At 39.3% G+C, this 17,024-nt stretch overlaps 1 protein-coding gene across 1 annotated transcript in view; it reads left to right on the forward strand.

Annotated features, from left to right (window-relative positions):
* LRRC1 (leucine rich repeat containing 1) overlaps positions 1–17,024 on the forward strand; it is a 129,725-nt gene that overhangs the window by 105,835 nt on the left and 6,866 nt on the right. The window contains exon 11 of the mRNA XM_003789653.2: positions 5,216–5,331. Within this exon, the coding sequence (XP_003789701.1) occupies positions 5,216–5,331 (116 nt within the window). The remainder of the gene's footprint in view (positions 1–5,215; positions 5,332–17,024) is intronic.

Here is a 17,024-nt window from a genome sequence, read left to right on the forward strand (position 1 = left end):
GGCAATAGATTTGATAGATTCTATCCATAGCTTTCTGCTTTCTTACTAATATTTACAGTTTCCTAGTGTAACTTTATATCCTAAAATTAGTTCTTAATGAAAGAGCTGATATAGAACCTAAAAATGTTAGAATAAAGTATAGTTGACTATCAGATTTCATGATGGAGAAGGGATTTCTAAATTAAGTGGAAATAAGTCATAAGTGAAGTAGCTGATGGATTTTCTGTATGAAATTTAGATTTCTGATCTTCAAGAAGGCAAAGGCAGCCTGAGGGGTGGGGAGACATTTACAACATATAAAACCAGAGAGAACTATCCTTACACCATTAGAAGTTCTTTCATATCATAGAGGAAAAGATGCACCCAGTATAGGAAAGTAGACTAAAACAAAGAATCTCCTACAGAAACTAAGAAGTGGCTCACAGAAAAACACAGAAATGGAAATTAATGTGGAACAATTTCAGCCTCATCAGTATTCACAAAAATATTAATTAAAATGTTTTATCAAGTTTTCAAGATTAAAAGAGTAATACCAAATGTTGGCAAGGATGTAGGGAAGTGTGTATTATCTAGTAAGTATACATTATTATGGGACTCCTGAAAGGGAATATGGTAGTATTACCTGAAACTCTAGGAACATACATACCCTTGATTCTGCACTTCCACTTACAGGATTCATCTTAAGAAAACACCTGTAGGTGTACACTTAGAATGAGGCACAAGAGCGTTTTTCATGTGATACACGGGAGCAGCTAGCATGTTCCAGGCACCACCCATGCGTGTTCAGGGGAAGCTAACACAGGCAGGTGTGCCAAGTACCTGTACCACTGATTCTGACCTAACTTTCACAAAGATCCTATGAGGTATAAATGAATCCTTACCAGTATCCAACGGATTGTGAAACTAAGACTGAGAGAGGATAAGTAAGTTGTCCAGGACCACACAGCAAAGAAGTGGCAGAACTGACTAGCATTGTCTAATGTGGGCGGTTTGTTACATAATTTGTGATGAATCTGTAGAAGGAAGTAATTGTGTGGTCAACAAAAATCCTTTTGGAAACATAACATGGGAAAGTATTCTTGATTTTATAGGTGAACAAAGATGCTAATCATGGTATTTGCCCTAATTTCTTGGAACCGTATCTGTATAAGCACCAGTGCATGGCAGTAATACTGGAAGATTGTACCTCAGAATGTTAATACTGATTATTCCCTTGTGGTAGGATTGTTTTCCTCATGCTTTCCTGTGTGTGTATGTATGGTTTTTATTTTATAGTCAACATAAGTTACTTTTTTGTAATCAGAAAAAACAGTTTCATTGGGCACAAAATTCAGGGAATCCAAAAGCCACATGATTTCTTAAAATGTTATGAAATAGGGAATATTTGAATAATATGCCACAGATGATAGGATTCTAAAATTATGCATCATATTATTTCTATTCAAATTATATTTTGGCCAGATTTTGCTTATTAAAAAAGCCTAACACAGGCCTTTTCTTTGAATCATTGACTCTGTTTGATTAGCTCCCCTGGCGGATACAACTGCAGGCAGTTAACATGCAGTGAAAGCTGACCCCAGCAGAGGTTAATGCTCTGCTGCCCGGCTCTGTGCCCAGCAGTTTTTTTTAAATCATTTTGAATTGAGAGTCACGAACAGCTAAACAAAGGTTCTCAGCTATATTCTGTAATTCCCAGAGAATCCAAATCCAGCCCCTTGTATTCTGGGAAGGAGCTATTATGTGGTTGAAGGGAGGTTTAAAAATACCAGCTTCCAGCATAAGTGGTAGCAAGTCATTTAAACAGTGACTCTGCCTCTCGGAACTTCTAAGAGATACAGACGTTTTATCCTGATATCCACCGAGGAACCTGCTCTTCCTCCTGAACCCAAAAGGGAAAACCAAAATACACATAAATGATGAGAATAATGTGATCCTGAAATTAAGTTGGTTCTTTACTACTGTTCTCACACAATGTCACTGTCACACTCTGCTAAGTAGACAGTTATTTAAGACGTTCAGGTAAATTCAGGAAAGAGATTGCACCAAAGAACATAGGTACTCAGGTGGCGATTATACTCATTCGAATCTGGGATTCTCCCTTGAGGAATAGCCACCACATTTATTTGGCAGCAGCAATAGGCCAGATTCTATGATCGGTACTAAATTATATATGTGGTTTCATTTAATTTAATCCTTATTGTTACTTTTGGTTGAGGTAACACGTCCAAACCCACAAACCATGTGACGGAACCTAAGTCTGGAAGACCTCAGAGCATCCACTCCCTTCCTTGCATCCCGCTCTGATGTCTGTGATGAACATCTTTTGAGTGATGGTTTTGAACGCTCAATAATCTTTCCTAACAACAAGAGGTCTGTGCCACCCCTTCCTGGCTGATTCGGAAATAGTGCGTTGTTGTGTGAACATTGGCCTGGGACAGCATGTGCCTTTGTGGTGATTAAGGCTTCTCCAGCACACTCGGCAACAACACACGCTCTTTGTTGACATTGTTTTCCAAAAACCGTGGACAATGGAGATCAGGAGGTCACACTGCCTGCTTTGACAGCCCAGAGGGCCTGGGAGGCTCTTGAACACAATTGCTTTCCACCCCTTGACATCTTAAATGGGTGTGAAATTAGAATAGGAAAGGAAAAAGAAAAAAAAAAAACCCGAAAAGCAAAACAAACCTGATGAGACTATAAACACAGTAGTCTCTGCTCACACATTCCATCGGAAATTTACAATATTTTCTCCTACCTGCTTAAGGGATGTTAACTTGTATAGCATTCTCTGACCCACTTTAATTCATTTTTTTTATTAATGATATATGCACATGATATAAATGGAATATATTCACATGGTATAGGAGTAGGTCCCCCAAACAGATATCTTATAGGTGGCTGGGGCAGTGGATAGTTTCATGACAAGATATCCAGAATCACAATGGACTCCCAGCTCTCAGTGCCCTCAGAAGCTTATTGTCCCATTAGGATAATCATCTGAGTAACTGATTTTATCTGTTTTACCTCCTTGAGGTACACATACCACATACATTCTGTCTCTTCAAAGCTAAGCCAGAATGGCAGGGTTGAAGGTGACCAGCCTCTGCCAAGTACTCATGGCGCGGGGGTGGGGGTGGGGGGAATCGTCCTTTGGTCAACACTGAGCCCAGGCTCGTGTGAAAGCCCCTCTACGTGGGGCAGGGATGGTGGCCTACTGGGACCTAGAGTTTTCCTTCCCAGTCCTACCATGAGAAGGTCTTTGATGGGATTATCTAAATTTGTCAGAATCTGGGAATGTCAAATCTCAAAACGATAGGAGTTTTGATTGCTTTCCTCCCATGATACTCCTGGGCGACTGAGTGAAAATGAGTACTTCTTTTCTTTCTTCCAAGTAGAAAAGAAATGCTCAGCCCCATAAAAGATCCGGTTGCACATCTCTTCTAGGGCACTATAGTGGGGCCTTACGTTCATAAAACCTAAGAGAGGCTACTCTGGTGACATTTACTAGCAAAAAGAGTTTTGCTGTCTACATTGCTATACAGAGAAGCAGATAACTTTTAAGTAGTGCCTTTCGCAGTAAGTAAAGTGTGTGTATACTTAAATAAGAAATTCGGTGGCTAGATAGGATGAGTATTATACATGCCAAGTGCCTTGATTACATGTAAACATGTGCAGATTACACAAATGATCTGTACAAGGTATTTTGTGCAGGCAGAGGCTTAGATCATGATTATGAAAGAAATGCAGAGGGCAGTTTATCATCAGGTCAGAGGGTTCTGGAAAGACTTTATGGTAGAATAGAGAATGTTAAGCTAATTTTGAATGATTGCTGAGATTTAGAAAAAGAAAGGTATTTCTGTAAGAAATAGTGAGACCCAAAATACAAGATATATTTTGGAGTACAGTGAGAAACTATCTTTGCTGAAATGGGAAATGTGAATAAATGAGTACTGAGAAGTAAAGGGGGCATTCTGAAAGCCTTTCCACGTGACCAGAAACAAATATTAGTCAGCGTTTTCTTGTATATATATTTTTAATATCCATTATAGTTAAATATAGTGGTTCAATCTATTATTTTGAAATATTTAACTCTTAGGGGAGGAAATAAAAAGATTGTTCATGAAGGCAGTTATGGAGCAGTATCAGAAATATGCAGTCTGCTTTTTAGGATATTGTATACTTACATTAGACACATGTATAAATAGAAAAGGGCAGAAAATAGATTGAGGGGTATATCATTGACCATTTGAGTCTCGTGCTCCTTCTCAAGTGGGAAGCTCTGGGGTAGTGTTTTTCCATGTGTCAGAGAGGCATCAATAGGTTCCTTCATGAGCCTTTTCCAGAGATTGGTCTTAGGCGGGATAGTGAGCCCAAGAAGAACACAGTGCTTTGTGGAGCCCTGCAGAATGTTGTGTCTGGGAGCGAGTTCTTTTTCCACCCTCTCGCTTCAGCTTCCCCGACTGTAAAAACCACAGCCAGTTTGTTCAAGAGAATCACTGAATTCTTTTGTGTTTATGTTCTTTTTTGAAGACCAGACGCATACAAAGCTCAGTTACCTTTGAATTACTTACTGTGAAAAAAATAGGAATCAAATTGGGTGTGGATGCCCAGGTCGATGATGTGTTGATGAGGAGATAAATACATATATTTACCAAATTTGCTTATTGCTAAGATAATGTTGGTATTTTGCATTTATGAAAGGAAAGTGAACTTACCAAACTCATTTGTGAATGAGTGAAAGGGAATAAAAGATGTATGGTGGAAGCTACTGTACTCAACTGGAACACGGAGAACACTGACGTTAATAAAATGGGCAGGTCTTGAATTGTGTATGTGTATCAGTCTCGTCTTTGGCCTGACTTCTAAAATAAGAATTGTTAAACTCTCGTATTACCAAATAACATTTGTCTGGACTTCTGTAGTTTAGGTACCAGCAGTTGAAAATGGCTTCCTTTTCAGAATGAAATTTTTGAATTGTATTGTTGATGATCTTAATTTAGAACATGTATGGTTAGCATTATGCAGAAATATTTATAAACTGATGAAATAGTTTTGTATAATTTAAATTAATCATTATTGGTTATCAGTGAGACTTGAAATGGTGCGGTGTAAGTTTATTTATCCTTTTCATGTTGTTTGATAAACAGATTACTTTGTTCCCACTCCATCTTCACCCCCAAACTGGTAAAAAGATGTGTATTCTTTCCCACTGTAGATTGGTGGATGCAGCAGCCTCACTGTGTTCTGTGTTCGCGACAACAGACTAACTCGGATACCTGCGGAGATGTCACAGGCGACAGAACTTCATGTTCTGGATGTGGCAGGCAACAGGTAAGAATCTTCTGGTTTGCTTTTCTTGAGAGAAACTAACATATATGCACCCCAATCTTGGCCATGCATCTTCACAGCCTTGCCTTTGCTCCCTCTAACCAATTAGTCCAACAGAGTTCTTAACATGGGAGTTGGAGTGTGTGAGCCAGGAGGAGTAGAGAAGGTCAGGGACAGCATGGGGCGTTTTAAAGTTCAAGTGGACACCTCCATAGAAATGCCTTCTGGAGTGACAGTACAGCGATGTAAGGGAGAGAGTGCTGGCCTGAGAATGGGGCAGTGGGAGGGAGGTGTCCCCTAGCTATTGTAAGTCACCCTGAGCCTTAGAATGCCTTATTCTGCAAAATGAGCTTGAATTATCTTGAACTAGATTTTAACCTTAATATGCTCTGCTGGTGACTCTGAATCCCCTGAAATTACAAACAGAATTGTGTATTTAGACACATTTTCACGGGTAATGTCAGAATCTCCAAATGATTCCTAATCCAAAAAAAGCTAAGAGCCCACCCACCAGGCTAGCATCCACAAGCTCACAGCGGCACCGTCTCTCCAGCCTGGAGCAGAGATTGTGTTGGACTGGACTGCTGACCAGTTTCTGGAATGTGCCTGTTCTTCACCTGGTGAACTATAAGTCTGTTTGAGCCACCCTGAACAAATTTCAGCCCTGCATACCGTGTACGCATCCTCTTCCCGCCAGGCCCACACGAGCTGTCCTTTCTGTCGGGTACCCTCTTCTCTGTCTTCCTGCCTCTCTTCTTCTTCACACGTATGTTGTTTTCTCCAGGAAGCCTTCGCTTGGGAGCACTCACAGCACCATAATTACCTGTTTACACGTGTGTAACCCTCCTACGCTGGAAGTTATGTAGTTAGGTATTCTGGTTTCTGTGTCATTCTGTCCCTTGTCCCTTCCCACTCCTGGCACATAATAGATGCCTGGTGAATATTTGTCTATGGGACGAAAACACTGATAGATTTGCAGGATGAATAGCAGATTACTGCAAAGGGTCTTTCATCATAGGCTTCGTTGCCAAAAACAATTCAAAAATTTGGTGCTAAGTGTGATATGGTTATAGAGGAGAAAAAGTGTTCAATCAGGGAAGATGATCAGTGATCTTAAATGGCAAAGGCCAGAAGTCTAGAGAGTTTTGGGGGACTGTCTCCTAAGTGCTGTTTAGCTGGTCACTTTGGTCAGGCACAGGCCACCATTTTTCATTCTTACTACTAGAATGTAGACAGCAGGGTGAAATAACCAGCCGTGCTCATCTGCAATCCAGAGGTGAGTTGTGGCCTCATAGAATGCCCACCTTTTTAAAGGGAATGTTTTCAGGACATCTGGATAGGTTCTTAAGACCACTAACTGGTTGCTGGAAACTCAGGATCAATTTCAGTTGCATTTTCAATTTCTGCTGAACTGAGCTTTTACAGCTTGAGAAAGACAGTTCTTTCTTTCCTGGTCTTTTTTTCTCTGTAAGTTTTTCTAAGGATGCTGTTCTGTGAGGTGTTTTGGTTTTTAATGGTGGTAAAGTAGATATAACATAAAACCACCTTTTCTTGCAAAACTGAAAGTCTGTATCCATTAAAGAACAAATCCCCATTTCTACCCTAACCCCAACCCTCTGGAAAGTACCATTCTATTTTTTTTGTTGTTGTTGCGGTTCATTTGTTTTTATTTATTTTGTTTCTCAAAACAGTAATTAAGGGGATATAAGTGTTTTTGTTACATAGATAGCATGTATAATGCTTACATCAGGGCTTTCTGTGTTCCTGTCACCAGAATAGTGTTCATTGTACCCAGTAAGTGAGTTCTAATCCTACACATCTCCTTCCACACTCTCTCTTTCTTGGTTACTCATATTCTTTTTATTTTTTTATTTTTATTTTTTGGAGATAAAGTTTCACTCTATTGCCCCAGCTAGGACGTAATGGCATTATCATAGCTCACTACAACCTCAAACTCCTGGGATACTTCATTTAGGATAGTGGTCTCCACTTCCATCTAAATTGCTGCGAAAGACATTATTTCATTCCTTTTTATGTCTGAGTTGTATGCCATCCATTCATTTACTTTATTCATGAATTTACGGGCACTTAGGTTGATTCTACCTCTTTGCAATTGTGAATTGTGCTGCAATAAACATTCCAGCATAGTCTTTTTGATAAAATGACTTTATTTTCTTTAGGTAGATACCCAGTAGTGGGATTGCTGGATCTAAAGGTAGGTCTATGTTTCTTTCTTTGAGGAATCACCATACTGTTTTTCGTAGAGGTTGTATTAATTTGTAGTCCCACCAACAGTGTATAAGCGTTCCTTCCTCTCTGCATCTGTATCAGCAACTATTGTTTTTTGACTTTTTAATGATGGCCACTCTGAGGGGTATGGTAGTGTGTCATTGTAGTTTTAAGTTGTACTTCCTTGGTGATTAATGATGTTGAGCCTATGTTTTTTGGCCATAAGTCTATTTTCTTTTGAAAAATTTCTATTCATGTGTTTTGTACTTTTTGGTGGGATTATTTTTTTCTTGCTGATTTGTTTGAATTCTTTGTAGAATCTAGATATTAGTCCTTTGATGGATGTATAGCTTGCATATATTTTCTCTATTCTGTAGCTTGTCTCTTTATTCTTGATCATATCCTTTGCTGTACAGAAGCTTTTTAATTTTTCTTTATTTTTGTTATTTCTATATTTGCCTATGGTGTCTTAGTCATAAATTCTTTGCCTAGGCTAATGTCTAGAAGAGTTTTGCTTGAGTTTTCTAGAATTTTTATGGTTTCATGCCTTATGCTTAATTCTTTAGTCCTCTTAAATTAAATTTTGTATGTGGTAAGACATAGGGGTCCTATATCATTCTTCTGTATGTAACTGTTCAGTTTTCTTAGAGCCATTTTGTTGAACAGGGCTTTTCTTTCTCTAGTGTATGTTATCTACTTTGTCAAAGATCAGTTGGTCATAGGTAGATGGTTTTGTTTCTGAATTCTGAGTTCTCTATTCTGTTCCATTGGTCTGACCAATGAAACAGAATAGAGATATACTGATGGTATAAAAGGATAACTGACTTTTAAACCATCAGTACCATGCTGTTTTGGTTACTGTATATATATACTGATGGTATAAAAGTATAACTGACTTTTAGACCATCAGTACCATGCTGTTTTGGTTACTGTGGTCTTGTAGTATAATTTGAAGTTAAGTGATGTGCCTCCAGATTTGTTCTTTTTCCTTAAGATTGCGTTGGTTATTTGAGTTTGTTGTTGTTGTTGTTCCAAATGATAGTTAGGATTATTTTTTCTAGATTGTGATGGGGATTGCATTGAATCTATAAATAACTTTGAGTGTTGTGGGCATTTTAAGCATGTTGATTCTACCAGTCCATGAGCAGTGAATGTTTTTCCCTTTATGTCATCTGTGATTTATTTCATCAATGTTTTGTGGTTCTCTTTGTAGAGATCTTTCACCTCCTTGGTTAAGTATATTTCTAGGTATTTTATATTCTTTTTAGCTATTGTAAATGGTATTGAGTCCTTTGATGTGACTCTCAGCTTTACTATTATTAGTATATAGAAATGGTACTAAGGGCAACACCCATAGCTCAGTGGGTAGGGTTCTGGCCACATATACTCAGGCTGGTGAGTTCGAACCCGACCCTGGCAGCTAAACAACAGTGACAGCTGCAACAAAAAAATAGCCAGGCTGTTGTGGTGGGTGCCTGTAGTCCCAACTACTTGGGAGGCTGAGGCAACAGAATCGCCTAAGCCCAAAAGTCTGAGGTTGCTGTGAGCTGTGATGGCACAGTACTCTACCAAGGGTGATATAGTGAGACTTTGTCTCAAAAAAAATAGAAATGCTACTGACTTGTTTACATTGATTTTTGTAACCTGTGACCTTACTGAATTTACTTATTAATTTCAGAACTCTTTTGGTGGAGTCATTTGTGTTTTCTAAGTGTGAGATCATGTCATCATAAAAAGACATAGTTTGATTTACTCTTTCCCACCTTGGATTCCATTTATTTCTTTCTCTTCCCTAATTGTTCTGGCTGGGACCCTCAGTACTATGTAGATTAGGATTGATGACACTGGGCACCCTTGTCTTGTTCCAGTTCTTAGGGGGAATGTTTTCAACTTTTCTTCATTTCATATAATGTTGGCTGTAGGTTTGTCATACACATCTAAGGCTTTTATAATTTTGAGATATGTCCATCTTATACCTGGTTTATTGAGAGTTTTACCATAAAGAGGTATTGGATTTTATTGAATGCTTGTTCTGTATCTGTTGAGATGATCATATGGTCTTTGTTTTTCTTTCTGGTTATGTAGTGAATCATGTTTATTTATGGGGATGAAACCTACTTGATCATACTGGATTGTCTTTTGATGTGCTGTTGCATTTGGCTTGCTAGTATTTTGTTGAGGATTTTTAATCTATGTTCATAAGAGATATTGCGCCATAGTTTTATTTTTGTTGTCTTCTTTCCTGGCTATAGTATCAGCATGATGTTGGCTTCATATGAGTTAGGGAGGATTCCCTCCTCAATGTTATAGAATAGTTTCTGTAGGGTAGGTACCAGTTCTGCTTGTAGGTCTGGTAGATTTTGGCTGTAAATTCATCTGCTCCAAGGATTTTTAGGGGAGAGTTTTTTTTATTGCTGCTTCAATATTGTGGCTTGTTGTTGATCTGTTCAGGATTTCTATTTCTTCCTGATTCGGGCTTGAGAATTTGTGTGTTCCCAAGAATTTATCCATTTCCTTTAGGTCTTCTAATTTGTTTGCACAGAGGTTTTATAGCATCCACAGATATTTTGTGTTTCTGTGTTACCAGTTGTAACGTCTCCTTTTTCCTTTCTGATTGAGTTTGAGTCCTTTTTCTATTTCTGATTAATATGGCTAGTGATCTATCAATTTTGTTTATCTTTTCAAAAACCAACTTTATCTTTCATTGATCATTTGCAATTTTTGGTTTTCATTTCCTTTAGTTCTTGTCTGAGCTGTTATTTCTTTTCTTCTGCTGGCTTTGGATTTGTACTTTCTATAGTTCCTTGAGATGTGTCATTAGGCTGTTCATTTCTGATTTTTCTGTCTTTTTGAGATACGCATGTAAAGCTATGAACTTTTCTCTTAAGGCTGCCTTTTTTCTGTATCTCATAGATTTCATAAGCTTATCTCTCTTGTCATTCATTTTGAGGAATCTTTTGATTCTCCTCTTAATCTCCTCATTGGTCCCAGGATCATTGATGGAGGTTAATTTCCATGACTGTGTAGATTTGAGTCCTTCTCTTGGAATTGATTGCCACTTTTATTATACTGTAGTCTGATAAGATACATGGTATGCTTATTTGGAATTTGTTGAGAATTGTTTTGTGGCCTCAGATACTAATCTTAGAAAATGTCTCAGGTGTTGATGAGAAAAAAGGTATATTTAGTAGTTTAGGAGTAGAATGTTCTGAGAATGTTTGTGAAGTCCATTTCTTCTTGAATCTTCTTTAGGTCCAGTGATTCTTTATTCACTTTCTGTTTTGATGATCTGTCGAATTCTGTCAGTTGAGTGTTAAAGTCCCTGGAGATTAAGATATTACTGTTTCTTTGCTTTGATTTAGGAGAATTTGGTGTGAAAATAGGAGCTCCTGTGTTAGGTACATATATATTTAGAATTGTATGTCTTCTTGTTGAATTGTTGTGTTACCATTATGTAATGACAATCTTTATCTTTTTTTGCCATTATTGATTTAAAGTCTATTTTTTGTGATATGAGAATGGCTACACTTGCTCCTTATTGGTTTCCATTTATCTGGAATATTTTTTCTATCCCATTATCTTGAATTTGTGTGAATCCTTGTGGTTTAGATGTGTTTCTTGGAGACAGCAAACACTTAGGTGTGCTTTTTCATCCATTCAGTCTATGTCTTTTACATGAGGCACTCAGACCACTCATGTTGAGTGTTAATATTATATGTGGGATGCTGTTGAAAACATTGGATGGTGCCTTGTTTTTCCTCTTTTGCTATTGTTTTATAAAGCTATAAGCTATAACTTCAGGGTGTTTTCACATTGGTGGTCCAATTGGTGGTATCTATTGTGCTGTTGAATGTATAATGTACTTTTGAGCTTTTCATGTACAGCAAGTTTGCTTATCAGGGAAATAATTTATTTCTCCTTCATTTATGAAACTGACTTTTCTAGGATATATAATTCCTGGCTAGCAGTTATTCTGTTTAAGGAGACTTAAGATAGGATTCCATTCTTCCTGGCTTGTAAGGTTTCTCTTGAGAAATCTGTCGTTAGTCTGATGGGTTTTCCTTTCTAAGTTACTTGATGTTTTTGCCTCAGAGCTCATAGGAGTTCCTCTGTTGTATTGCCTTTGGTCAGTCTGATGACTTGTATGCCCTGGTGATGTCCTTTTTTGCAATGAATCTTTCGGATCTTTATTGAGCTTCTTGAATTTGGGAGTCTAAATCTCTAGCAAAACAAGGGAAGTTTTCCTCAATTATTGCCTTAAACAGGTTTTCTAAGGCATTTTGCTTTTTCTTTACTCTTAGAGATACCTTTGATTCTTATATTTGGCTAATTTACATAATCTTATGTTTCTCATAGGCTTTGTCTATTCCTCTTAATTCTTTGTTCTTTATTTTTATTTACTGGATTAATTCTAAAGAGTTGTGTTCAAGCCCAGAAATTCTTTCTTCTGCTTGGTATAGCCTATTCTCGAAACTTTCCACTGTGTTACTAAATTAATTTTTCATTTCCAGGAGTTGTATTTGTTTTTGTAAAATATATTTATCTACTTAGTACATTTTTCATTCATTTCCTGAATTGATTTTCTGATTTCATTGAGTTGGTTTTCCATTTTTTCTTGGATATCATTGAGCTTCCTTATCTATATTTAAAATTCTTTATCTGTTATTTCATTATTTTCATTTGGTTGGAGTTAATTGCTAGAAAGCTGGTGTGCCTCTTTAGGGGTGTCTTTTCACTCTGATTTTTCATAATTCTGGAGTTGTTGCCCTAATTCTTTCTCATCTGGAGCAACTGTTGCTTCTTGCTTTGGGATTTTCTTTTGTTTAGATGGGGCATTACCTATCCCTTTAAGAGTATTTAGAGCATATGTTGGATAAGGGCCTTAAGCTTTGCTTGTGGATGCTTTGATGGGGGTCAGGGTTCTGGATGGTTGTCTTGGTTACAGACATTCTCAGTGTGGTGGTTTTCTCAGTTGCTATTTGCTTGTAGGCTGCAGCACTGGTTTACCCTGTGCATGGGAAGATTCCTGTCTCTTGTTGATAGGAGAAGATGGAAGCCTCCGAAATCTTTTCTCTTTCTCCAGCTATTCTGGTCTTCTTAACAGTGTGAATTATATTGGAAAGCCCAGTTTAATTGCTAAGTCAGTAGGTGGTGCTTATGGTAAGAGTCAGACACACCCTATGTAATTGAGTCAGTAAATGCTGTAATAGGTTGGACATATTGTTTCTCCCTGTCACTGGATGGCACTTATAGGAAAGAGCCAGCACAGTGTTGGCTGTGAGACCTGTGACAGACTCTAGTCCCTCAGTGGATCCACTCCATTGCCCCAGCTGGTGGGCATGGCCCTGGAGCACACAGGGGACTCTTTATTCTCCACCACAGCAGGTGGAGGAGTAAGGCTGGGCAGGGCTAGATTGGCAGGAGTTGAGGGTCTGCTTCCAGGCCACTGTGGAAAGTCACCAGGGAGGGGATGAAGTGGCCTCACCAAGCTGGAAAGTCTGCTCATGGAGAACAGACTGTCTGAGATTCACAGTCTGGCTGTCAGGAGTGATTTTTCACTCTTCTCTCCTGCCCTGCCTTGCTGACCCTGCCTTCCAGTGTCTGGAAGCAGACATAAGCAGAACCCCACACTAACTGAGCTCATTGGAAAAGGTGCCAAAGGCTGGGAGAGTCCCTGTCTAGGATCTTGCCCTGGGTTGAGAGCATGGTGTCCTATGTGGGAGGGGTGCTCCACCAGTGCACTGTGGCTGGGACCCCATACTACATTCTCCTCTTGGTTCTTCCTGTGTGGACTTCCTCACCTTCCAAGAGTAGTTCCCCTCCATGCTCCCAGGCAAAACAGTTGAGTCCTGGAGATATGGGATCTGGCCCGAGGGCCTGTCCCCTGCCCCCTAATTTCAGTCACTATGCCAGGGAGAAGTGTGCTGGCCCTGAGTTGACCCTGGAGTGCTCAGTCAAGCTTCATGTCTCTCCCCTTCAGAGTATGCCCTGCTCCACTGGAGCAGCCAGGCAAGCTGCATCAAGGAGAGCCAGTGGGCTCACAGTTTCTACAGTCTGTGGCAGATCTTCAAGAGGAATAGTGTGAGTCCACTCTCTGTGGAAGCTTGAAGTAGTGGACTCGTAATCAGGGGCGAGCAGCTGTTCCTGAGACCCCTGGCTCAGTTGTCCCTTGGGACACCCATGACACTCAGCAGTAATGGGTGGGAGAGGGGGAGGAAAAGTGTCTTGGTGAAGGAGAGCTGGCACGCTGGTCCCCTGTGGCCACCACAATCTGGGCAGGAGTTAGGAGGTGCTTGTGTGGTGACCAGTGACAAGAGAACTGAAGGGCTGGAGCTCCCTGGGGAGGACAAAGGCGCACAGTGAGTGGTGACTCATTATGGCACCAGCTGCCTTGGCTCTGTTGGGGGACAGGGGTGGCCCTGAGGGGGCTGGCAGCCTGGTGCTTTGCTCACTGAGACAGAAGCTATTGGGTTCATGAGGGTAGAGAAGCTCTCCAGCAGTTCGTGAGTCTGCAGTATGCCAGAGGTGTGAGGGAGGAGAATCAAATCCCTCACCTACCTTGCGTTGCCATTTCCATGTTCCTGGGGCATGATCGCTCATGAAATCTTGCTGCTTCTGTTCTCCATAGCTTCTTCCTGTGGAATCTCTGGTAGGTTCTGTTACTTTTCCTCAGAATTACACCTAAGCTACTTTTTTCTTCTTTTTGTTGTCTAAAATGCTTCTTTCTTTCTGAGATGATCTGGTCACCAGTGTCTCTTTTCCTGACCTTTCACCTCCAGCAGTAGAAACTCAGTGACTCTAAACATTTCCTTGGAAGTTTAACTATGGGTTCAAGTGGTCTGGGAGATAAAAAGGGTTGAAAAACACTGATCTAAGAATTAAGGAAGTCTGTGTTTCATCCCCCCAGATGATACAGGACACCTTCTTTACTCTCTTGGAGGGTTTGATTTTAAATGTTTCTTTGTGAGATGATCTGTCCCCGACATCTCCTTTCCTGACCTTTCACCTCTAGCAGTGGAAACTCAGTGAACATAAATTTGTATCATTAATTCTTGGGCAAAAAGATGCCTCTGATGTCTAACAACTATTTTTCCCATGAATGAAGTCCCCATTCTCTTCTTTTGTTACAGAAGAAGAGAAAGTTAAATATGTGTGTGTGTGTGGGGGGGTATATATATACATATACAATTTTTTTTCATTTGAGACAGAGTCTTTGTCACCCTCAGTAGAGTACTGTGAATTCATAGCTCACAGCAACCTCAAACTCTTGGGCTCAAGTGATCGTTTTGCCTCAGCCTCCTAAGTAGCTGGTATTATACGCACCTGCCACAACGCCTAGATATTTTTAGAGACAGGGGTCTTGCTCTCGCTCAGGCTGGTCTCAAACTCCTGAGCTCAGGCAATCCACCTGCCTCAGCTTCCCAAAGTGCTAGGATTACAGGCGTGAGCTACTGTGTCTGGCAAAAGTTAAATTTTCATTGTGCTTGGGCTAAGGTAGAGAAAACCCAATTAAAAAGTCAAGTTACATAGCTGTCATCTGAGTCAGTTCAGCATGTCGTTTAGCCCATGTATATATAGCTTCATAGCCAAATTTTAAGCCTATTAAAATATTTAATCACTACTTATTTAAAATATCAGTATAGAAACTAATAAAAAAAAAGGCTAGCTTGTCAGCCTTTTAGCTTACAGAAATGTCACACTGTAGGAAATCATTCCGAATACAACAGAAGTTTCTGCCTCATTTCTGAGGCATATAAAAATAGCACAGTGGAGCAGGAGACTACACTATTAGTTTCTAGAAACTTTCTTTTACAAGTTTGATAGGATAAATTATAGCAAGAATGACTATAAAAGTACCACTTGGAAACAAAGTATTAAACTCCCTGTGACAGTAAAGAAGGTCCGACATCATCAGTTACCCAAGGGCACTGAGCATGGACCTTGACTCTTAGACCTATGTTTTTCAACCTTTTTTTTTTTTTTAATCTAACGGTACCCTTGAACCCATAGGTAAACTTTCACATCACACTTAAATTATGTTGATCCAATAGCAAAGTAAAAAAGAGAATATACTCAGTGTGCTTTGAGCCTATTTTGAAAATAATTAATGATCTTTAAAAATTTTCACGGTGCCCTCAATGAATCCCCAACAAAAAAAAAAACAGAAAACTTATGGTATACCTAAGATGCTGTCATGGCACACCGGCTAAAAGTCACTGTCCTAGATTCTCTCTCCATAAGACTATCCACCAAGTACATAAAATTGGGTATTTGGAGAACTTTCTTTCTTTCTTTTTTTTAAATTAAATCATAGCTGTGTACATTAATGCAATTATGGGGTACATTGTGCTGTGTTTTATAAACAATTTGAAATACTTTCATGAAACTGGTTAACATAGCCTTCCCTGCATTTTCTGAGTTATTGTGTTATATTCTATGTTTAGTAGATTTAACATGTACTGAATGCTGGAAACAATTGGGAAATCATTTATACCTTTGAAGTTTATGCTATGTATATTTGTATTACCTAATCCAAAGAATTAAATTTAAATATTAACAGCCATACTGTGGAATACTAACCAAAGAATATTTCTTTGTGTGGTGAGATCGAAGGGGACCACAGTAATGAGTGAAGAGAGCAAGTGTTGAACAATATATAGGATTCTCACTTTGTTTTCTAATAAAACAGTTACCTGTGTCTTACACCACAGTCTTAATTAGAGCTCCCCTAAAGGAGCTGGGAGACTTGAGAGTACCAGCAGGGAAGGAGGGGAGGAACTTTCATTTCATACTGTATTCTCGTATTGCTTAGATTTTTTTCACTGACTATGTTCTCCATTGATATATAACTTTTAACATTTTTTAAAATTGTGTTTAAAACTAAAAATTCTTCTAAGAGATAGCAAACAGATGAACCATTCATTGTTGTAAGAAGTAACTAGCCACAGGGTAAGTTGTTATATTAATCTGTGGGCCACGCTTAAGTATTAAATAAATTTGACAAAGCAATTCCTGGAGCAGTTCGAAAGCCCGGAAGGTCACTTCAGGATGGATTGCTCAAACTGGATAGATATAGCTGGAAATGAGAGGCTCACAGTTTGGTTATTCATTTGCTTTATCCTTGTACCGTTGGTATGCATAATACCCACAGGCTTTTTATTTCTGGGGGAGGTAGCCCTAAAGGGAACATAGAGATGTGGACCAGCAGGGCTGTGGTTTCTCCTGTTGGTTATTTTTATTCGGTAGTGTACAGAAGGTACCAGAATAAACAAAAAAATGTGTTATTAACTCCTCTGGAAAGCAGGAATATATGTATTTTTAGTCTATTTTCTGACTTGCAGCTGAGATACTCACCCAAGAGAAACAGAGAAGGTATGAGTCCATGTCCCCCCAGGCTGCAGTGTGTTGGGGAGAATGGTTGGCCCAGCCTGCAGTCCCTGTGTGCAGACCGTACAGGGAACAGGGCC

Source organism: Otolemur garnettii, unplaced genomic scaffold, assembly GCF_000181295.1.
Source record: "Otolemur garnettii isolate 467f Iridium unplaced genomic scaffold, OtoGar3 scaffold00035, whole genome shotgun sequence".
Lineage (NCBI taxonomy): Eukaryota > Metazoa > Chordata > Mammalia > Primates > Galagidae > Otolemur > Otolemur garnettii.